Source organism: Pristis pectinata, chromosome 6 (genome assembly GCF_009764475.1).
Source record: "Pristis pectinata isolate sPriPec2 chromosome 6, sPriPec2.1.pri, whole genome shotgun sequence".
Classification (NCBI taxonomy): Eukaryota; Metazoa; Chordata; class Chondrichthyes; order Rhinopristiformes; family Pristidae; genus Pristis; species Pristis pectinata.
Window position 1 is genome coordinate 58,171,152 of NC_067410.1, and position 24,326 is coordinate 58,195,477.

Consider the following 24,326-nt stretch of genomic DNA (forward strand, 5'->3'; position numbering starts at 1 on the left):
CTTTACTAAGAAGATACCAAGAGGTAGTTTTAAGGACTACCTTAAATGAGGAGAGAGAAAGAGGTGGTGACGTTTTGGAAAGGAATTCCCAAGCTATAATGAAGGTATGGATACCAGAAGTGGCAGAATTAAATTTGGAGAGGCTAGAATCAGAGGAAGGCAGAGACCTGCGAGGAATAGTGGGGCTGGAATGGGTTAGAACCACCTCTGGAGTCGGTGCTATTGCAAGGCGCATTAAGGGCAATGGGGATTTGTTCTGGTCAATCCGGTGTGGATTTGTTGGAATAGTTCCACCCTGCAAGCCAGGCAAATACTAACTGCAGGAATTTGCTCCTTAGAGTTACCAGCCCCCTGAGAGTATGCTGCAGGCTCCAGGAATTTATTAATCTCCTTAAGAAATGCTTTATGCAATGCAGGAGAAAGAAAAATCACAAATAAAAAATCAAATTATTTGACTCCTATTTGTTAGTTACTTAAAAAAAAGAGGGAAGAAAAAAATGTGCAGATGTCAGATGATGAAACCTCAAGGAGTACAGGATGACCAAGCAGAAGTAACTTGACCCCAAGGGTTGAAGCTATTTTGTTATCAAATTCACTGCCCTTGGACACAAAGATACATGGAGATTGGATGTAAGCCCCGCACTTTTTGTCCAACTGAGGAAAAATGGAGTCTGCACAGATGTGGTGAGGGAGAGGGGTTGAACTCCAGATTAAATATGAGGGAGAGAGAGAGAACTCCTTGTTTAAAGGGGGAAAGCAAGGAAGAGGACCTTGTTCAAAGAGGGAGAGTGCCATGTTTAGAGGAGAGAGGAAGAACTCCTGAGTTAAACATAAGGGTGAGAAGGAAAGTTCCTAGCTTAAACATGAAGGACAGAGGGAGTACTCCCAGCTTAAACACAAGGAGAGAGGCAGAGCTCCCTGTTTAAACACAAGGGGGAGAGGGAGAGCCCTTAGCTTCAAAGAAATATTTAAGAAAGGATATACTGAGAGATTCACTGGGCTAGTTCCTGGGATAAGAAGGTTACCCTATCACAAATGACTAAAAAAAGTTAGACCTATATTCTTCAGAGCTTAGAAGAATGCAGGGTGATATTATTGAAACATGTATCACCTGAAAGGGACATGACAGGATAGATGTTGAAATGTTTCCACTAATGGGAGAGTCTTGAATGAGTGGAGATAGATAAAGGGGTAGTTACTTAAAAGAGTTGTGGATGAATTTCTTCCATATATTACATACAGTTCTATATTCCTTTATGACATAGGAGGCCATTCAGCCCATCTAGTCCATGCCAGCTCACAAAGCAATCCTTTTCCTCATTAGCCTTCCCTATAACCTATTCTCCCCACATTCTCAACAATTCCACCACCATGCAATTTACAGCAGCCAAATAACCTACCAAGCCACTTGTCTTTGGAAAGTGGGAGGAAACCGGAGCACCTGGGGGAAACCCACGTGTCACAGGGAGAATGTGCAGACTTTGGACTGAACCTGGGTCGCTGGAGATGTGAGGCAGGAGTTCTACTAAGTGTGTCATTCTGCCACCCAAAGGATAGTCAATCTCTGGAGCACTCTGCTCTGGAGGGGTGTGGAGGCTGAAGCACTGGAGGTACTTAAAGCACTGGATAATTTCTTTTGAAAGATTGAGGAATTGAAGGCCATGGGGAGCTGGCCCAGAGGAGCTAAAGGCTTGGGGTGGATCAGCCATTATCATATTGAATGGCGAGACAGGCTTGAGTGAGACAGGAGGGATCCTGGCTTCTACATGAGGAAGGGAGGAGTCCCAGACTAAAGAGGGAGAGAGGAATAAACACAAGGGTAAGCTTCCTGTTTAGAGAGTGACAGAGCAAAACAGGGAAGAGGGTGAGCTCCCTGTTTAAAGTGGGAGAGGGGGAACTCCTAGGTTAGAGGAGGAGAGAGGGAGAACTCTCCCTTTAAAAAGGGAGTGCTCCCTGTTTGAGAGCTTCCAGATCAAAGGAAAAGGAAAGAGGGGGAGAGTCCTGCTCAGTTCCTGTTAAAGGAAGAGGGTGTGAGGGAGAGCTCCCTGCTTAACATTCTTGTCAATGGCTCTTATAGAAACTATATACGCATCAGATATTTTCATCCCACGTCCAGCATGTTTAGTTATTTTTTTAGTTAAAAGGATAGCTGTGAATAAAGATTCAACTTCATTGCAAACATAAGAGAGGGAGAGCTCCCAGCTTAAAAGGCGAGCTCCATTTAAAGTGGGAGAGAAGAATATATTTTGGGTCCAGAAAACCCATTGGTAAGAGCAGGGAGCTCTCCCTTCTGTTTCAGCTGGAAGCTTCCTTTTTCTCTTGCTTAAGGTGGGAGCTCTCCCTCTCATCCTCTTCTTTTTAAGCAGGAATTCTCTCCATTTCTCCCCATCATTTATCAGGGAACTTCCCCTCTAAGCAGGGAGATGGGTCCCTCCCTCTAAAGTGGGGAGATCTGTATCTCCCTCTAAGTATGAAGCTTACACCTGGCTCCCCCTTTAATCAGGGAGCTCTCTCTCTCTCTCTTTAAACAGGGACTCACTGACGTAGATACAGAATAAGTTATTCCGTTGGTTTAAAAATGACCATGTTTTGCTCAATGACACCACCTACTGGAAAGTGGGAGAAACGTTCAGAGAGGAATGTGTGAAATTGTGATCTTTTTGTTCCATTCACAGTCGGTTTGAGTCGAATTTTGGCCAGTTCAGCAGAAAGCCCTGATTATGTGTCACGCATGCTTACAGGAGAAGCTGATGCTATTGGACTTGAAAGAATAACTAGAGCAGATCTACATTTCCTATAGTCAGTGATGTTCACCTGTTCATTCCCATTGGAATTAATTCAGGAAATTTCTGGGATCAGGCAGAGTTATTGTCCAGTCAGTGGGATGTAACATTGGTGAAGTTGTAATCCAGCAGGGGGTCCATTAGGACGTGATGTAATTCGAGCCAGGATTCACTGGCTACCTTACAGCTTCGTATTGTAACATCAACAGGAAACCCGTCAGTGAGGTTCTATGCAGTGATATCCTTAGCTGAACTGTATTGAAGTCCTTTAATGACTGGAGAGTGGTTTTGATTTGGAGATGTCATTCAATGGGAGTGCACTGGAGTTCCACATGTGGCTCTGCCTGGTCCCATATTTGGTTGGGTTCATCGAGTTGTACAGCACAGAAATAGGCCCTTCGGCCCACCATGTCCATGCCACATGTTGTACTCATTTACACGAATCCCATTTACTCCCCTTACATCTATAGCCTTCTGTCTTGGTGATTCAAGTACTCTTTAGGTGTTTCTTAAACTCCTCCCACCCACCCCTCACTGTTCCCTGCAACCATAAGAGATGCAAAACCTGTTCGTACACCTTCTCCCTCATCACTGTCCAAGGACCTAAACAGCCCTCTCAGGTGAGGCAGAGATTCACGTGCGCCTCCTCCAAACCCCATCTATTGCACTTGGTGTTTGCGATGTGGCCCCCTCGACATCAGCGAGACCAAGCGTAGACTGTTTTGCAGAGCAGTGTCCACCTTGAGCTTCCAGTGGTATTTCATTTCAATTCCCCTTCCCCTACCGATTTGTCTGTCCTCAGCCTTCTCCTCTACCACTGAAAGGCCAAACACAGACAAGAAGAACGGCACCCCATTCCCCTTCCCCAGCTGGCTCCATCTGCCCATCACATCCCCCTCCCTCATCTGTCCACCTGTCACCTGCCAGCCCCTGCCTCACCCCTCCTCCTCACCTCTATGGACTGGATGTTTCCCCTCTACACTCTCAGTCCTGATAGAGGATCTTGACCCAAAACGTCACCACATGCTTTTTGCATCCACACGTGCTGCCTGACCCATTGAGTTCTAGCAGTTTGTTTTTTGCTCCTCCATGGTACACTGGTTCCTTGATAGAATTACCTGGTTCTCAGCCAGGGCTTGCTTTGCCATGTACTGTTCCCTCTTCATCTTTATTTCTACCGATTCAGGCACATCTGGGACAAGCAAGTCGATCATTCGTGCAATGAAGAACACGACATGCTGTAGGAAAGACAGGGATGAGGGAGTCAAAATAAAGAGCAGTATCTTTGTGTAGCAGCCAAAAGATCTAGGTGTTGTTGAAGCATTAATTGTGCTCTCTGTGCCAGTAAGTGGCACCAACAGTCATACAGCACACCCCACTATCTACCTTGCCGTGGCCCTTCACTTTATTTGTCTACCCGCACTGCACTTTCTCTGTAACTGTAACACTATATTCTGCATTGTTTTCCTTTGTGACCTCAATGTACTTATCTATGACATGATCTGTATGGATGGCACTCAGACAAATGCTTTTCACTGTATCTCAGTGCATGCGACAATAATAAACCAATTCCAATTCAAATTCTACAGGCCTAACACATGCACCGAGGTTCAAACCGACATTCTTTTAACTTACAAGAGCAATGGCAGATTCCCTGCACGGCTTCACTCCCGCACACAATGCATTCTTCCAATATCAATCAAACATTCATACACACTCCCAAAACTTCTGTGCTGCCTCTCTCCACAGATTATCTATCCAGCACTCTTCATTCTCTACATCATTTAACATTCCTCACCTTCAAGCTATTATCTAATTCCTGTCTGTAAAGACGCACGAGTTCTGCTTCGAGAGTTAACTGCACTGATTTTCAAATTCTAATTAACCTCTTTGATAAAAAGGTGTTTTCCAGACTGCTTTTAATTCTGCGTGTTAAGTTCCAGTTTCCCACAATATATTATATATATGTGTCAGCTGATGCAAAATTATTGTGGGAACTCCAATATATACATATATCATTAAAAAATATATGAACATACAAATCAGGAGTAATTGGCCACTCAGCCCCTGAAGTCATTTAATAAGATTATGGCTGGTGTCAATATTGTATTTCCATCTGCGGTAATCTTTCACCCACTTTATCATCAAGAATCTATCTACCTGTCTTACAAATATTCAAAGACCACTGCCCTCGAGGAAGAGGGTTCCAAAGACTCACAACTCTCTGACAGAAAATAAATTTCCCTTTTTTCTGCCTTCATGGGTGACCCCTTAGGTACAGGGGTGATTAGGTTGGGAATGGTGGTTGTTTTAGATGATTGGGTCAGACATGTTACTGGAATGAGGTTGGGAAGGTTACTGGGATAATTGGGTTGGGATTGCAGCCTACTTGGAATGAATGAATTGTGAGTTTCTCTCACTGGGTTAACGAATACTACTAATATGATTGGATTGGGAATGTCACTCATTAGGATGATCGGGTTGGGATTGTTACTGGGATAATTGGGTGGGAGTATAGTTCATTGGGATGGCTGGAATAGGAATGTTACTGCAGCAAACAGGTCAGGAGTTTTCCTCATTGGGTTGATTGGGATGGGAATACTGATTGCTGGAATGATTTTAGGATCAGCTTCTTCCCCTCCACCATCAGATTTCTGAACAGTCCATGAACCCATGATCACTACCTCGTTATTCCTTTTTTTTAACTATTTATTTTTGTAATTTATAGTAATGTTGTGTCTTTGTATTGTACTGCTGCTGCAAAGCAACAAATTTCATGACATACAAGTGAGTGATAATAAACTTGATTCTGATTGGGTCTTACTTACTCTAACACGGAAAGAGGTCAACTCAGCCCACCAGGTCCACGCCAGCTTCTGCAGAGCAATCCCATCAGTTGCATTACCCTCTCCTTATCCCCCTGTCCCCCATAACTCTCTCTCCCCCTCTCTCCCCCTCTCTCTCTCTCTCCCCCTCTCTCCCCCTCTCTCCCCCTCTCTCCCCCTCTCTCTCTCTCTCTCTCTCTCTCACTCTCTCACTCTCTCACTCTCTCACTCTCTCACTCTCTCTCACTCTCTCTCACTCTCTCTCACTCTCTCACTCTCTCACTCTCTCACTCTCTCACTCTCTCACTCTCTCACTCTCTCACTCTCTCACTCTCTCACTCTCTCTCTCACTCACATGTCTGTCAACTCCCCTTTGATCCGTTTGCCACTTACCTACATTAGGGCCAATTTACAGTAGGCAATTAACCTACCAGCATATAAACATAGAACACTACAGCACAGTACAGGTCCTTTGGCCCACGATCTTGGGCCGACATTTTATCCTGCTCTAAGATTTATCCAACCCTTCCCTCCCACATAGCCCCCTATTTTTCTATCATTCATGCGTCTATCTAAGAGTCTCTTAAATGTCCCTAATGTATCTGCCCCCACAACCTCTGCCGGCAGTGCGTTCCACGTACCCACCGCTCTGTGTAAAAAAAACGTATCCCTGACATCCCCCTTATACCTTCCTCCAATCACCTTAAAACTATGTCCCCTTGTGTTAGCCATTGTCGCCCTGGGAAAAATCTCTGACCGTCCACTTGATCTATGCCTCTTATCATCTTGTACACCTCTATCAAGTCACCTCTCATCCTCCTCCTCTCCAAAGAGAAAAGTCCTAGCTCACTCAACCTATCCTCACAAGACATGCTCTCCAATCCAGGCAGCATCCTGGTAAATCTCCTCTGTACCCTCTCTAAAGCTTCCACATCCTTCCTATAATGAGGTGACCAGAACTGAACACAAGTGTGGTCTGACCAGAGTTCTATAGAGCTGCAACGTCACCTCTTTGTCCCATCCTCAAAGAATTCAATCAGGCTCGTGAGGCACAACCTGCCCCCCCACAAAGCCATGCTGACTGTGTGTAATCAACCTATGCTTCTCTAAATGCCCAGAGGCTCTTGAACTTAATACCCCAACTAATGAAGGCCAACACTCCATACCCCTTCTTAACAACCCTATCGACCTGCTTGGCAACCTTGAGGGATCTGTGGACGTGGACCCCAAGATCCCTCTGTTCCTCCACACTGCTAAGAGTCCTGCTATTAACCTTGTATTCTGCCTTCGAATTCGATCTCCAGAAGTGTATCTGTTCACATTTATGCGGGTTGATGTTTGGGATGTGGGAGGAAACTGGAGGACCTGGGTCAAGAGTGTCACTTATTGGGATGATAGGGACAGGCATACAGGGATGATTGGATTGGGAATGTCCCTCACTGGGATGATTTGGTCAGGAATGTTACTGGGAAGATTGGGTTGTGGAAGTCACTCACTGGGATGATTGGGTTGAAAATGCTGCTCATGGAGATGACTGGATGGGAATTTTCCTCACTGGAGTGATTGGATCAGGAATATTACTGGGAAGATCAGGTTGGATGTGTTTGGGTGAGTGACTTGAAAAAAAAAGGGGAAGAGGTCTGGGAACAGGCTGTGTAAATGAGATTAGTGTACTTCTTGTGTGATCTATTGGTTTGCTGCAATTTCTATGAAATTTTAATTTCTTATTGCAAAAAGGATATGCTGTAGTATTTTATGAAGGTTACTGTTTTAGCATTAGAGCTAGCCCTGTCAGCAGTGGGTATTATATATCTGGAACCAGAACCAACACCAACACCAACAGATGATTCTTGGGGAATTCTTGGGGTCAATTGAAAGTTTTGAGAGTGAGATCAACAGATTTTAGTTATTGGATTTGGAAAGAGAGGGAGTGAAGTTGTGTAAATGGAACTAAGATACAGCTCAGCCAAGGTGAGAAAGGCTTGGGGAGCTGAATTGCCTGACTTTGTTCCTTATTGGTATTGGTTTATTATTGTCACTTGTACCGAGGTACAGTGACAAACTTGTCTTGCATACCGATCGTACAGGTCAATTCATTACACAGTGCAGTTACATTGGCTTAGTACAGAGTGCGTTGATGTAGTACAGGTAAACCATCACTGTAAAGCAAAGAGACATCTCCCATACTCATGCAGAGGGTAGCTAGAATGCTCTGATTTACTTCTTGGTTGCGTTTTGATGATTACTATGTGGATCATTAGAGGACAATGTTACTCACCAATTAGCTAGTCCGCACTGGGACTGCACACTGTAATAATCCTGCATTCAAGGGCCTGGATCTCATGGATGGGAGAGTTGCAGGAACTTTATCTGGAAGTTAGTTTGGGCCAAGTGATGTAAAATCATTTAATTACATTGTTAATTAGCATATTAGAGTATCTTTCAATTTCATCAAATTCCACAGGTGACCCTAAGTGATAGCTGCCAACTCTGGTTAGACAAACTATGTCTTCATGACCCTTATAATCCTACCCAATCAAACAGCCTTTTCCATTTTGTCAATATTTTTGTAAATAATAAAAGGATTTCAAACAAAATGAAAAGAGTTCTCTCATACTAATAACTTGCCTCTGAGATTGTTTGTACTGATGTCCAGGAAAATGAAGATTACAGGACAACTCTGGAGGCTTGGCATCCTTACATTGAGTGTTGCTCATGCCCCAGTGAGATGGAGGGGAAGGAAATGTGTGTTCTGTTAGACTTGCTCCAGTATTATTGGCAAAATGTGACACAATGCAAATCCTCTCTGTATTCCATCGCCTCTATTCTGAACTCAGGAAAATGACCTTAGGCTGAATATGATGACTTTTGATACATAAAGAGGTAGTCATTTCTTGAATGTGAATCTTCACACAGGGCTTGGACAACATCAGACTGATGCTCTGTACCTTGTACCTGGAGGCTGATAGTGTCCCATATCATGTGACTCACCTCAAAAACAATGACAAAGCCAAAACGAATAGCCATCAGGTTCCAATACGTTAGGGTCAAGTGGCCACTGGTATCCCTGAACTCCCTGTACCTACAAATCAGTGAACAACATACATTTACATATAGATGGCCACTTACTTTAGGTAATAAATAAACTACATCATTCCTGTGTTTCATATGTTCTTAGACAAGGGTGTAAATTGTGCACATTCCTTGGACCCAATCTCATGAATAGGGGCCTTTATAAAATCCCACCTGGAGTTATTTCTTGGATGATGAATTGATTAAAAAAATGAAATTAAAAACTCCAGAAATTTCACATTTACTCCTTTAACCAAAAATTCCATCCAGAAATACATGCACATTAGTTCACCAGTAGGACTCTCATCTTCACCTAGAGTGGTGCATACCTGGAATGCACTGCCTGAGAAAGTGGGTGAAGCTGGGTCACTGACACCATTTAAGAAGTGTCTGGATGAGCCCTTGAATCACCTCGGCATAGAAGGCTGTGGACCAAGCTCTGGGTCCATCCTGCTTTGTTCTTCTGCTTCCTGAGTGCCCTATAATGGTTCACAACCCCATGCTAAGTTATTTAAACGCTTCCCAACAGCCCCTGCAAACTCCCCCACACTGATGTTCCAGACCATCTCTGAGACAGGTGGGACCTGTGTAAATAAGATGGGCAGCATCTCAGCAAGATGTTACCTGTCTGATTTATGCAGGTCCCACTTGCCTCAGAAATGGTCCAGAAGTCTCAGAAATTTAAGCTGGAAGCAGGGTGCCACCAACTGTATACTTCTTAACACTTTTGGTTCTCAAAAAATCTCTGAGAATTTAAATCAACTCTTGACCAAGCATCAGTTAGGGATGGGTTCCAAATTCCCACTGCTCTCAGCATATAGAAATGTTTCCTAACCTTTCCAGTAAAGCCGGGTTTTAATTTTCAAGCCCACGGCCAACAAAAAATGTTTCTTGCTCTTTAACCCTATTGGTTTTCTGTAATTTCTGTAAGTTTTTACACAAAACTTCCTAAATTCCATGGAATATGGCTTTCGTTTGCAGAGCCTTTCCTTATATGCCACTCCTGGTATCATTCTAACCCACCTTTCCTCAAGGTCAATATCTTTCCAAACTGTGCTGCCCAGAACCGGCAAGGTACTCCAGGTATATCTAACCAGAAACTTGTACAGCTGTAGCATAACTTCAGTCCCCTCATACTCCAGTCCTCTAGATATTAAACTGGACAAAATTCCAGCAGGTGTTTTGATTATTTTCTGTGCCTTCTATGACTATTTAATTATCTGCTTATATGTATTCTAAGTCTCTTTGTAGCTTTGCTATTTCTAGCTTTTCACCACTTCAAAGCATTTTACATCTCAACCTAATGACCTTATATCTACCTGTGTTGCCATGGTTTCTCCCATTCACAACCTATCAATATCTCTTTGTAATTCAGCTTTAAAGGCTGACATTGGAATCATTGGAGTTACTGGACAAGGTACAGGGAATCTGCTGGCATCTGTGGAGCTGGAGCACCTTTAGCCAGATACCTCAAAGGGAGGGATGAACAGTCTTTACCAGATGACCTTGTCTGGCCCTTCTACACTCTACCAATTTGTGGATTCTAGCTTGAGTGTTTAATCTCCTCCCACATCCCATGTGCACTTTTTTATGGACTAGGTAGATTCATTTAATTTCTTTGCCCCATTATTGTCCACTATATCAGTGTCACAACCTACTCATCTAATCACTTCCAATAGCCCCATCCACCTTCTCCTGAAATGGTCTCGACCCCTCCAATAAATCTCTACTGACCTATTTAATCTCCGTCTATCCTTCATCATGATCTCTATTCACCCATTTAATCACCTCCCACCGTCCAAGAACAACCTCATGTATCAAAGACCCATTTAACCATGTAAATGATAGTCTTAATCCCTAGAGAAATTTCAACTTCACCCACTCAGTCCTACTCTTCAGGCTACATCTTTCCCCTCTCTCCATCCCAACTCTACAAAATAAATTATCCCATTTGAAAGAGGGCTGGACTTTTAATCCCGTCTCTGATATAGTTAGGTGAGGTATTGGAAAACACAGCTGGACAAAGGGCACCATGAGCCTTGCCTGGAGAACTCTTGGAAGACGCATTGACTTGGTCCCTGATCATGCCTTACCTGCACATGGTGTGGTTCTGGTGGATGAAGCTGGGGGGAGAGTATGCCAAGGTGAAGTTAATGTAGCCAGTTAGGTCAATTTGGCGAGTGTAGCGGTAGTAGAGACGAGGCAGAAAATCTGATGTGAACGCTATCAAAAACGCCTGTTGAGAGAACATGTCACACATTACTTTGGTACTTACCATAACGGCACATCTCAGGAGATCCAGCAGGTTATGTTAAATGACCAACTTATATTTATATTAGCACAGTGAAATATCTCTATACAGCAGCAATTAACAGCAAAATTTGAACATTTTCTCCAGTGCAATCATGTCCTTCCTATAGTGTGGTGACAAGAACCCACAAATTAAGGACATGATAAAGCAGAAGCCACAGATGTCAGCTCACGTTACTTATTACAGCTATCTTGGTGATGGTCTCCAGGATGTCGAACCAAATCCCGATCCCCTGTCCCTTCTTCACGACTGGCCGCCGGTACTCGCAGACAAACTTGCTGGCATCCAGGCGGATTTCTACCCAGTTATTGAGAAGGGCAAATAAAGGGGCCAGTGGGCAGGCAGCCACGAAGATGGTGATGAATCCAAACTGGAGGACTGCAGAATGAAGAATGACACAGCAACCATCAGAAGAGATCGTTATCAACTTGTGCCCTAGGTGTTAAAATTTGGTTTCATATACAGTGTTTTTGACTTATTCAGAATGCCTGAAAACACTTCCCAAGTTATTTGCCCACAGAACAGTGATGAAATAGACAATGCAGCAGCCATTTCAAGCTCACTTGCACAGCAAATAAGATAAATGACCAGTTAATCTGAGAGGTAAGTGGTGGCCAGAGAACTCCTTCACTCTTCAGACCGTGCTGAGATCTTTCTCGTCCACCTGAATGGGCAGGTCAGTTTAAAGGCAGCAATGCAACATTCTCTCAAGGACTGAACCAACGGGTCTGCCTAGACCAGGCACTGAAATCCCAGTCAAGGTCTTGCACTTTATTTGTCACCTGCACTGCCCCCTTTCTGTAAATCTATATTCTGCATTCTGTTTTGTTTTCCTTTTGTACTGCCTCAATGTACTTATATATGGAATGATCTGTGTGGATGACACGCAAACAAAAGATTTTCACTGTATCTCGGTGCACGTGACAATAGTAAACCAATACCAATTAATTGATTTGTAGGTAGGAGGGCTGGGAGTGTGCTAAGGGAGTGTCGTTCAAAACTGATAGGGAATCTGCAACTCCAGTCCTACTACTAGTAAACCACTAAGTCATAACAGAAGGCTAGACACCCATCAGAGAACAACTAGGGATGGGTAAAAAATGTTGGCAGTGCCAGTGACACCAACACTTTAACTGAATTTACGAAGAGCTACAACTACCATTGCTTTCTCTGTGGGATGATCTGGGATACCTTACTCTCTAGGTGACAGACCAAAACCAATTAAGAAATAGTTTGATTATGATCAGTAGCTGATCCCCCAATGCCACTCCAATTAACAGTGTTAAAAATCTATTACATTATCTAAGTAATTATAGACTCTAACTCACCATTACTCCAAGTAATATCACACAGAAAATACAATGAATAAAGTTACCTTTAAGTCTTGAGGCACCATACTACTGTTCACAATATTATTTTGAAAGACAAAATAGTTTCACCCTGGCCAACAATTATCTCCCAACTAACATCACTAAAACAAGTTACCTGACAGTTATCATAGTATGTTTATGGGAACTACCATTGTACATATTAATTGGGATATTTCCTACATTTTTATACAGATACAGTATTTCATCAGAACTTTGTGATGACTAATGCTGTAAAGAGCACAAAAATGCAAATTCCTCGATAAAACATCAAATACAAAACTGCTGCAGATGCTGGAAATCTGAAAACAAAAATTGCTGGAAACACACAGCAGATCAGGCAGCATCTGTAGAGAGAAAAACAGCTAATGTTTCAGGCTGACCCATTCTGATGACAGGCACACACCCAAGAACACAACTGAACCCAGACACACAGACAGTACCAAATCCAGGCACATACCCACTGTCACAACGGACTTGGAAAACCTCAGCCAGTGAGGGCATTGCTTTTCAGACATCTCAAGATAGGAGTATGGATCCTTGTCTGCAAATATGAGCTCTCTGAAAGCTCTTCCCATGAAGTCTGCAGTCATGGGCATGCTGCCTCTGTGGTGGAAGATGCCATTCAAAAAGCAACCAGCTTGACCACTAATGAAGCAGCCATCATAATGAATTCCAGAGCACTGAAATATCAGTGGAGCTGACAAATAGGTCTGTGTGGTCAAGCAGCAGTTTTCAGAACAATCCATCACTCTCCTGAGTGCTATTCAGCAGAATGCAGAAGTTAGAGCATGAAAGATGAGTGGCCCTTTAAATGGTGCAGCAACATGAAAGCCTGGTAGGGTCATGACTGCTCAACAACAGACATGCTTTGAAACAACATGACCTACTTTCTACATGTTGTGCTCCAAAACCGTCTTGCAAGATGACTGACACCATTAGATGCATGGCAGGTATACAAAAGTTGTCACTAGTGCAAGGGTGAACAGTGGTTAGAAGAGCCCAGTGAAATATCAGGAGCAGTGCAATGCAGTATGGAAATAGCTGCAAATGTATTTAACTCTGTATGCCATTAATTTTCATCCAGCTCCAAGAAACAGCACCATCCCATTATCCTTGTAGGCAAGTTGGTCATAAAAATATAGATTTTACATTTGAAGTCTATGATTGCAACTTGACTTCATTAAATTGGAGACTGGACAATCTGTCAGCCACATGATATGATAATATTAACATTATAGTGATTTGTGGTTTCCAGTGGTACTATGGCATCATTCTTTATTTTTCCCCACATTGTTTAGAAAGGTTTTCACTTCCCAATTGCTCTGAGTAAGACAGAGGATTTATACACACACTGGTAAACTCTCAAGTGCAATCACTGATCTCAGAGACAAGAGTACCTTCAGCAGAAAGAATAGCCATCAGGTTTCAAATCCTAGTCACTTCTAACAATCCCCTTGGAAACTGGGTTGGTGTCAAATGACCAGAGGAACTTAAAATAAAAGCATCTATCATCTCAAATAAAATGTGACCTACTTATGTATTAATCATAATTATGTAAAGAACTGAGGGAAGAGGAGGGCCCTATGTAATCCATCTTCAAAGCCTCACATGAGATGAGTTCATACTCGTGCACTGATCCCCATTAGAGTCACAGTGTGTTACTTACCCATCTCAAGATACTCATCAAAGAGTCCTTCACAGACAAGCAGCCCATAATCCTTCTCCCAGGGCTGAAGCACTGGATTGGCCTCATCTTTGACCGTGCTCTCCAATTTCCGATTCTGCCACCAATGTTTCAACTTCCTGTTCAGAAAGTAGCACAAAACAAAGAGGTAAATGAAAGCTAACTAGTTCAAAGTCTGACTGATGAAGCCATTCACACTAGAAAACTCACAGCTCAGATAGGTTGGGCTGCCTTTATTTTGTAAATGCCACTCAGGTGTCTGGAGTGGATAGTCATCACCCTTCAATGGCCACTTCCCATCAACAACACATCTAGAATTGACTTCAACATTGCAGAGGGATCTGGGGGAGACGATTGATGAGAGTGTGGGGAGAATAAAAAATGGGATTAATGTTGGTTGACAGTTGGCATGGACATGGTGGGCCAAAGGGCCTGTTTAAGTGCTGTATTTCTGTGTCACTCTCTGTCAATACAAATGAGGAGATACAACCATACCCAAGATATGGGAGTGCAGCACAAGGAACACAGTGCAGCAACTCTTGGTCTACCCCGATTGAGGACGTCAGTTACGTAGTGCAGGATCAGAGCAGTGCCAGCTCGCAGGCATTAAATTATGTTCATCACTGGAAACAACCATGACTTTGGTGGATGCACATCAATGAAGTTTATTTAATATTTACATTCATAATGTCTGTGTTTTGCTGGTTTACCTTTTTAGTACATACTCACGGGATAACAAACTCCTGTACGTTATTAATGAGTTGTTTTCCAACCATGATAATAAGTAATTCCTGAGCCAGTTCGATCAGACAGCCACCAGCTCCACACTGGAAAAGAAGATGTATTTATAATCTGCATTGTGCTTGTCAAGGGCACAAATTGATAAACAGCAGAGGAGGAGATCATTAAAAGATACACTTGCATTTATAGGACTTCCATGTCCACTTCAGAACATCCTGAAATGCTTCAAGAACAAACCAAATTGCAAATGCTGGAATACTGCAATAAAAAAGAAATTCTGGGAATATTTAGCAGGTCAGGCAGCACATGTGGACAGAGAAACAGAATTAATATTACAGACTGCTGACATTTCTTCAGAAGGTTATTGATCTGAAACGTGAACTCTGTTTTTCTCTCCATAGATGTTGCCTGACCTGCTGAGTGTTTCCAAAATTTTCTGTTTTTATCCCAGGGTTTATTACAGCCGATGAATTACGTTGAATGCAGGAAAAAGGGACAGTCAAGTTGAGCACAGAAAGATCCCATAAACAGGACTGCGATTCAAACCAAATGCAGTAAAACTCCATTAATTCAGCATTAACTCTGATGGTGCCAGACTAGCAGATTTTCTGGACTATTGTATGTTAATCTGATTAATACTTTAACATCTTTTTAAATTTTTTTTTGCAGATATTACATAGTATAAGTAAATTTTCCAGTGAACCCAGTGAGTTCAAAGGGAAATTCGGAAACTGGACCAGGTAAGCTTAAAGGGAGGGTGGAAGTTGGCAGCCAGTATGTTAAAGGGAGGGGGGGGGGGGGGGGGTGCAGGAATCTCACCTGGTGAGCCAGATGCCAAACTATTGGGATATCCAAACAATTGGATAACGGATTACCAGAATTATAATGCACCTGTTTTAAAAGATGTTTACTGAAGGTTAAACATTGCCCTGAATGCCAGAACATGTCGCCAGAAATAACCAGAGATTCAAAACCAGCACTCAATTAGAGATTGGATAACAACTTGAAGGGGAATAACGTGGGGAAAGAGCAGTCGATAGGATTTAATTGGCAGCATTTTTGAAGAGGCAGCACTGCTACAAACTGCCAAATGATCTCATTTCTATGCTGTGTGATTCTGTGCAGGTCAGAAATATTCTAAGTTGGGCAGCCATTATTTTACAAAGAAGCAAGCAGTATCATAAAGGAATAGCTAGAAAATTGATCTGACCTTAGCTTTTAATGTTGAGGAAGTATGAGGACCTGATGAAAATCCAGACACCAAATGGAGTTTTACTGTATGTAGTTCTAATCACATTGCTGTTTGTGGGAGCTTGCTGTGCACAAATTTACTGCCCCTTTATCCTATAACACTACAACATTTAAAATAAATTCATTGGCTATAATATCTCTTGGGATAAAAACTATACAGTGGCATGCAAAAGTTTGGGCACCCCGGTCAAAATTTCTGTTACTGGGAATAGCTAAGCGAGTAAAAGATGACCCGATTTCCAAAAGGCATAAAGTTTAAGATGACACATTTCTTTAATATTTTAAACAAGATTACTTTTCTTATTTCCATCTTTTACAGTTTCAAAATAACAAAAAAGGAAAAGGGCCTGAAGCAATAGTTTGGGCACCCTGCATGGTCAGTACTTAGTAACACCCCCTTTGGCATGTATCACAGCTTGTAAACACTTTCTGTAGCCAGCTAAGCGTCTTTCAATTCTTGTTTGGGGGATTTTCATCCATTCTTCCTTGCAAAAGTCTTCTAGTTCTGTGAGATTCTTGGGCCATCTTGCATGCACTGCTCTTTTGAGGTCTATCCACAGATTTTCGATAATGTTTAGGTTGGGGGACTATGAGGGCCATGGCAAAACCTTCAGCTTGTGCCTCTTGAAGTAGTCTATTGTGGATTTTGAGGTGTGCTTAGGATCACTATCCTGTTGTAGAAGCCATCCTCTTTTCATCTTCAGCTTTTTCACAGACAGTGTGATGTTTGCTTTCAGAATTTGCTGGTATTTAATTGAATTCATTCTTCCCTCTACCAGTGAAATGTTCCCCGTGCCACTGGCTGCAACACAAGCCCAAAGCATGATTGATGCACCCCCATGCTTAGCAGTTGGAGAGGTGTTCATTTCATGAAATTCTGCACCCTTTTTTCTCCAATTGCAGCCAGAAAGTTCTATTTTAACTTCATCAGTCCACAGGACACATTTCCAAAATGCATCAGGCTTGTTTAGATGTTCATTTGCAAACTTCTGACGCTGAATTTTGTGGTGAGGACGCAGGAAAGATTTTCTTCCTACAAGCAGTTCTCACAGAAAGTTTCCTTGGTCTTCCAGACCTCAACTTGACCTCCACCGTTCCTGTTAACTGCCATTTCTTAATTACATTACGAACTGAGGGAACAGCTACCTGAAAACGCTTTGCTATCTTCTTAGATAGCTCGCAAGCAGCTTAAAAAGAGAAGGAAAATCTTTGGCGTTTTCGATTGGGTGCAGGAGGCAAGCGAGCGGAAGTAGCCGAGGAGTTCTGAACAGGTGCAGAAAAGGAGCAGTTACTCTACTGGGAGTATTCTATAGGCCTGGTGACCGGTGAGCCTTACATCTGTGGTGGGAAAACTGTTGGGAAGGATTCTAAGAGATAGGATCTGAGCATTTGGAGAACCGTGGACTGATTAGGGACAGCCAGCATGGCTTTGTGAAGGGAAGATCTTGCCTCACAAGCCTGATAGGGTTCTTTGAGGAGGTGACCAGGAAGATTGATGAGGGTAGTGTAGTAGATGTGGTCTACATGGATTTTAGTAAGGCATTTGACAAGGTTCCACATGATAGGCTTCTTCAGAAGGTCGGAGGGCAAGGCATCCAGGGACGCTTGGCTGTGTGGATTCAGAATTGGCTTGCCTGTAGAAAGCAGAGGGTTGTGGTGGAGGGATTGCATTCAGATTGGAGGGCTGTGACTAGTGGCGTCCCACAAGAATCGGTTCTGGGACCTCTACTTTTCGTGATATTCATTAATGACTTGGATGAGGGGGTGGAAGGCTGGGTTAGCAAGTTTGCAGATGACACAAAGGTCGGTGGTGTTGTGGATAGTGTGGAGGACTGTCGAAGCTTACAGAGGGATATTGATAGGATGCAGAGCTGGGCTGACAAGTGGCAGATGGAGTTCAATCCAGAGAAGTGTGAGGTGGTACACTTTGGAAGGACTAACTCCAAGGTGGAGTACAAGGTTAACGGCAGGATTCTGGGGAGTGTGGAGGAGCAGAGGGATCTGGGGGTTCATATCCACAGATCACTGAAAGTTGCCTCACAGGTGGATAGGGTAGTTAAGAAAGCTTATGGGATGTTAGCTTTCATAAATTGTGAGATCGAGTTTAAGGGCTGTGAGGTAATGATGCAGCTCTACAAAACTCTGATTAGGCCACACTTAGAGTACTGTGTCCAGTTCTGGTCGCCTCATTATAGGAAGGATGTGGAAGCGTTGGAAAAGGTGCAGAGGAGACTTACCAGGTTGCTGCCTGGTTTAGAGAGTATGGATTATGAGGAGAGACTAAGGGAGCTAGGGCTTTACTAGTTGGAGATAAGGAGAATGAGGTGTTACGGACTCGGTTACTATTGGTGAATGTTCCTTTAAGATAGAGCATAGTGGTGTGTGTGTGGCGTGATGACAACAACAGAAGATAAGGACGTAATGACTTTTTTGGAGCAGACAGTCGGGGGAGGGGGAGGGGGGAGAGGGGAGAGATACACCAGCCTGCTAGTCTCTATCGATGGATGAAAAACAATAGCTGTGTCTGTCACTACAATCCACGTATGGATTTTTGGAATAATCTGGTGGAGTCCACTTTGTCGTTAACCTATAGAAGGAAACAGGTATTTGTGTGGATGGCCACAATTCGAGTGCCTTTCGGGGTGGCAGATGCTTCGGAACAAAGCGGTGGAGTAGTCACTGCTGAGTAGGCACCAAGGTGTCGTATGGGTTCCATCGTGGAACATCTGGATTTCGTAATTACTCTCTATTCTCTCTGTATGTTTTGTCTTCAGTCAACGGTGGTTTTGAAGAAGCCTTTGCTCACGTTTCACCTTACGGCTTGCTGAACTGAACTTTGAGAATTATTCCTGGACTTGAAGTTTGGGAATTTGCCACACACACACTTCGAGTTTAGTTTTTGGGGTTAATGTTTAAGATCTAACATTTTTACTTTTATTTTTCTTATTATAAGTAGTTATTAATAAAATAGTTTTTAACACATACATGACTCGGTGTGTTTCTTTTGTTGCTGGTTCGTAACAGAGGGGAGACATGATAGACGTATACAAAATATTAAGAGGAATAGATAGAGTGGACAGCCAGCACCTCTTTCCCAGCGCACCAATGCTCAATACAAGGGGGCATGGCTTTAAGGTAATGGGTGGGAGGTTCAACGGAGATATCAGAGGGAGGTTTTTCACCCAGAGAGTGGTTGGTGCATGGAATGCGCTGCCTGGAGTGGTGGTCGGGGCTGATACGTTGGCCAAGTTCAAGAGGTTGTTAGATAAGCATATGGAGGAATTTAAAATAGGGGGATATGTGGGAGGAAGGGGTTAGATAGTCTAAGGCGTGGTTTAAAGGTCAGCACAACATGGTGGGCCGAAGGGCCTGTATTGTTCTATGGTTCTAGCCTTCTCCTGCTTTGTGGGCATCATTTATTTTAATTTTCAGAGTGCTAGGCAGCTGCTTAGAGGAGCCCATGGCTGTTGATTGTTGGGACAAGGTTTGAGGAGTCAGGGTATTTATAAAGCTTTGAAATTTGCATCACCTGGCCTTTCCTAACGATGACTGTGAACAAGCCATAGCCCTAACAAGCTAATGAAGGTCTGAGACCTTGGTGAAAGTTATGAGAGCTCAAATCTCTTGGGGTGCCCAAACTTTTGCATGGTGCTCCTTTTCTTTTTTTCACTCTAAAATTGTACAAAACAAAAATAATACACTAATCTTGCTTAAGTAAAATGTTGAAAAGAATGTTTCATCTTTAACTTTATGACTTTTGGAGGTCAGTTCATCTTCTACTCAATTAACTATTCACAGTAACAGAAATTTTGACCAGGGGTGCCCAAACTTTTGCATGCCACTGTAGATGCTGGAAACACTCAGCAGGTCAGACAGCATCTGTGGAGAAAGAAACAGTCAACATTTCGGGTCAACAACTTTTTGAAGACAGGTTAATGATTTAAAACATTAACTGTTTTTCTCTCTCCACAAATACTGATGGTCTTGCTGAGTATCCCCAGCATTTCTATATTGAATGACATAACCAGAAGGGTGTAAACATCCTACAGAAGCTGTACACATAAGATACAAGTGGGAAGAGTGCAGACCGAAGCAGCACGGCTGATTTCTAGTGCAATGGAAATGAAGTAAGGAGAAAATCTAATAGCAGTTCATGCTGTAGAGAGAAACTTGGTGGTCCACAAATGCTATAAAGTGATCCCAAAGTACTATCTCAAAATGAGCTATCCTGTTAGGGCAAGAGGTTTAATTGATGGTGAACTTAAGATAGTGAAAACAAAGTTAGTTAGTAATATAAAATGCAAACACTCTAACCATGATAAATATTAGTGTAATCCAATCAGTATTAACTAGAAATTAATAAGTAAAATAAGGCAGCTGAGAGTTGGACTGGATTTTTCTTTTAGGAATATTAGAGTGAATTTTGGAAGAATGAGCTTTGATGGGTTGAAGTAAAAGCATATTTACTGTAAACCAACTCCTGAGTGCATGTTTTTTTGTGAAAGAAGTGTACAGAACTGATTCCGACAGGGTGTTTGATGTGGATGCACACTTTTGTGGTGTGAATTACACTGGGGCACACCACTGAGTGCATTTGCATATCTCCATTTAACAATTGGAACGGAGAATGGAACTGTGACAGCAATCAGCTGAATGCTTCAGCCCATTCTTCTGAATTAAACACATGTCCAGCAGCAGAAGGGACACACCCCTCCTCCGGCAGCTCAAACCCAAACCATATACAGTGCTAGTCGACAGAAAGGCTGTAACTCTCGAATGCAAGTTCCAAAATTTGTTTACACACTTTGTGGACACGGATTATGTCCATCCAGTCTCTATCCACTGCCTTGAGAGGTCTTGTAGGGCAGTGCTTGTAAAGGGCCGAGGTATCATGGCTTGTCTATGTTGGGTTGATGTCATGGGTGGGCGATGATCGCTAACTTTATATCAGTACATGTGAATTTTAAAGGGGTTGTCAATTAATTGCAGGGTTGTGATTGACTTCGACTGGCACTGTTAAACAATTCTAGGGAACTCAGGATAATGTTTTGTGTAGAGTTTTCAATTTTAGATTGTTCTAGGATTGTAGCAGGGAGAGACACCTCCAAAGACAATAGAGAGGCTGGTCACAGTGGGAACACTAAGTGCTCATTCTATGCATCTCTGCAACAGAAGCAATGCCAGAGTTCAAGCAATGGGCAGAGGACTGGGTTATTGAAGTAAGATAAGAATCCCCTTTAATGATGCACCCTTTCTGGAGTGTAGTTTGGTGGGGGAGGAAATTTTCCAGGACAGAGACCTTGTCCCAAATCCCGGAACAAGGTCATTATATTATTCAGTCCAGGGAACCTTATCAGTCCTAGGACAACAGAGATGCATACCTAACAGTGGAAGTAAGAAGCTGCACCCCACCATTCTCTGTGGGAAAGAGCCAGATCCTACCATCTGAAGAGAATGACAAGGACAATTAATATCAAAGCCTCCCATCAGGAGGAACTGGGCATGTCAGAAATGCCAAGTGGCTTCTTTGAGATTGATTGCAATGTACTTCCCTTGCTTAAGATCCCACTTAAAGCATACAGTGAGGGATTCACTGGGGCCTAGAAGGTAGGGGCTTGAGTGAGAGTTTTGCCATACCCTGCCTCCCAATACCACCTCCATTCCACTCCCTCCAAAGATCAGGATTTCCAATACAATGTTGATGGATCGGGGTCGAGCACAAATAACGTTGCCTTCAATAGTGCCTATTTCTGTCCTCCCTTGCCCCTGATCTCAGGTGCCACATTTACACTGCTGCACTAAAAGTCTGAACACATGCTGTAATTATGCTTTCTGTTATAATCTGATACCCACAGCTTCGTTCCTGATTCCAAACAGTGTTTTATAGTCTCCAGGATAACCAATAAACCTAAGGAACAGAAGAAAATGGAAACAAGTTTAGCTTTTTAACAACATAAAACAAATACAATAACAAGATATTCTGTGAATCCAGAATATTAGAGAGATTCTGGCATAGTGGTGCAGCTAGTATAGCCGCTGCTTCACAGCTCAAGAGATTGGGGTTCAATCCGACCATGGCTGCTGTCCATGTGGAGTTTGCATGCTCCCCCTGTAATCACGCAAGTTTCTTGCAGGTCCTCCAGTTTCCCCTATGTTCCAGTGAAGTGCAAGTTGGTACCTTAATTGTCTGCTGTAAATTACCCCCTAGTGTGTAGGTGAGTGGTAGAATCTGGGGTGAGTTTACGGGAATGTGGGAAGAATAAAATGGGATTAGTGTAGGACTGGTTTAATGGGTGGTTGATGGTTGGCATGGATTCAATGGGCTGAAGGACCTGTTTCCATACTGTATGACTCTATGACTACAAGGACAATGAGGTACAATTCCTAAGGAACCAACTGGATTTTGCCACCAAGTAGCAGGAGAGAGAAAAAACCAGAGGTAATACTTCAGGTCAATAACCTTGCATCACAACTCTCTTCTCACTCCACCTGGTTGCCACCTGACCTGCTGAGTATCTCCAGCATTTTTGGTTTTTATTTCAGATTTCTTGCATCTGCAGTATTTAGCTTTTGCCACTGCTGTACCCAACGCAAGAATAATCTACACATGTCCTCTCCTAGGACACTGATACATTAAGGACACTCTTAATGAAGTTGCTGATATACATAGCTTCATCATCTTTGATGAAGCTATGGAGAGGGTTAGAACATAGAACATTACAGCACAGTACAGGCCCTTTGGCCCATGATGTTGTGCTGACGTTTTATCCTGCTCTAGTATCTATCTAACCCTTCCCTCCCACATAGCCACATGAATGATAGAAAAATGGAGGGCTATCTAAGAGTCTCTTAAATGTCTGCAACGTATCTGCCCCCACAACCTCTGCTGGCAGTGCGTTCCACGCACCCACCATCCTCTGTAAAAAAAAAACTTACCTCTGGCATCCCCCTTATACCTTTCTCCAATCACCTTAAAATTATGCCCCCTCGTGTTAGCCATAACATGATTGATAGGGGTAATGTGGCTGATGTTGCATCTATCAAAATGATGATTGTCAAACCAAGGGAACAACGCCTCATATTCTACATGGATAGTCTACAACTCGAAGGCGTGAACACTGAATTCTCCAGTTTCACGTAACCTGCTGCCCCTCTGTCCCTTTCTCTCTCCTGATCTACACAGGTCCTCTTACACACACCCTTCTTTCCAACCCCCCCCACCCCTCACCCCCCACCCATCCAGCCCTCATCACTCAGTTTTTTCCCCCCTCTCCCCACTGTTCCCATCTGCCCTCCCCACCTCACTTATTTGGTTCCATGCCCCACCTTCCTCTCCTATCAGCTTCCATCATCTGCAGCCCTTTGTTGCCTCCACCTATCACATCCCAGCCCACTCTCCCCTCCTCCATCTGCCTATCACCCCTCCTCGCCTCAATCCACCTATTGTTTACCAGCTCTTGCCCCACCCATTATCCTCACCTCTTTATACTGCGCATCTCCCCTCTATCTTTCAGTCCAGTTGAAGGGTCTCGACCTGAAATGTCAACTGTCCATTTCCTTCCACAGATGCTGCCTGACCTGTTAAGTTCCTCCAGCAGTTTGTTTTTTGCCACTGAATTTTGGCAATTGGCAAAAGGCTTGAAGATTTGATTTATTTGTACAGCAAGTTATTGTGATCTGGATTGCACTGCCTAAAGGAGCGGGCAAAGCAGGTTCAATGGTAATTTTCATAAAACAAGCATAGAAATACTTGCACTATAAAAGAATTAGAGCTATGGAGACTGAGCAGGGGCATGGGATCAATTGTATAGACCTAACTTATGAGTTAAGAGCAGAATAGGACACTCGGTCCCCTGAACTTGCTCCACCATTCAATAAGGTCATGGGTGATTTGATTGTAACCTTAGCTATGCATTTCCACATCCACAGCAACTTTTCATCCCATTGCTCATCATGTAGTGAACTCAGCCCAATACATCACGAGCAGATCCCTCCCCACCACAAGGCAGCAACATCCACCATGAAAGATTCCCACCATCCAGGCCATGCCATCTTCTTGCAGCTACCATCGGACAGGAGGTACAGAAGCCTGAAGTCCCACACCACCAGGTTCAAGAACAGCTGCTTCCCTTCAACCATTTGGTACTTGAACCAACCAGCACAACCCTAATCACTACCTCAGTACAGCAACGCTATGACCACTTTGATCACTTTACACTACAATGGACTTTGTTTTTTTTTGTTCTAATTGTGTTCTTTCTTGTAAAAATTGTGTATAATTGACGTTTT

The 24,326-nt window shown here is 43.1% G+C and overlaps 1 protein-coding gene across 1 annotated transcript in view; it reads right to left on the reverse strand.

Annotated features, from left to right (window-relative positions):
* LOC127571386 (anoctamin-7-like) overlaps window positions 1–24,326 on the reverse strand; it is a 93,144-nt gene that overhangs the window by 3,246 nt on the left and 65,572 nt on the right. The window contains 7 exon segments of the mRNA XM_052017699.1: window positions 3,902–4,021; window positions 8,600–8,690; window positions 10,774–10,916; window positions 11,164–11,369; window positions 14,028–14,164; window positions 14,775–14,872; window positions 21,891–21,945. Of these exon segments, the coding sequence (XP_051873659.1) occupies window positions 3,902–4,021; window positions 8,600–8,690; window positions 10,774–10,916; window positions 11,164–11,369; window positions 14,028–14,164; window positions 14,775–14,872; window positions 21,891–21,945 (850 nt within the window).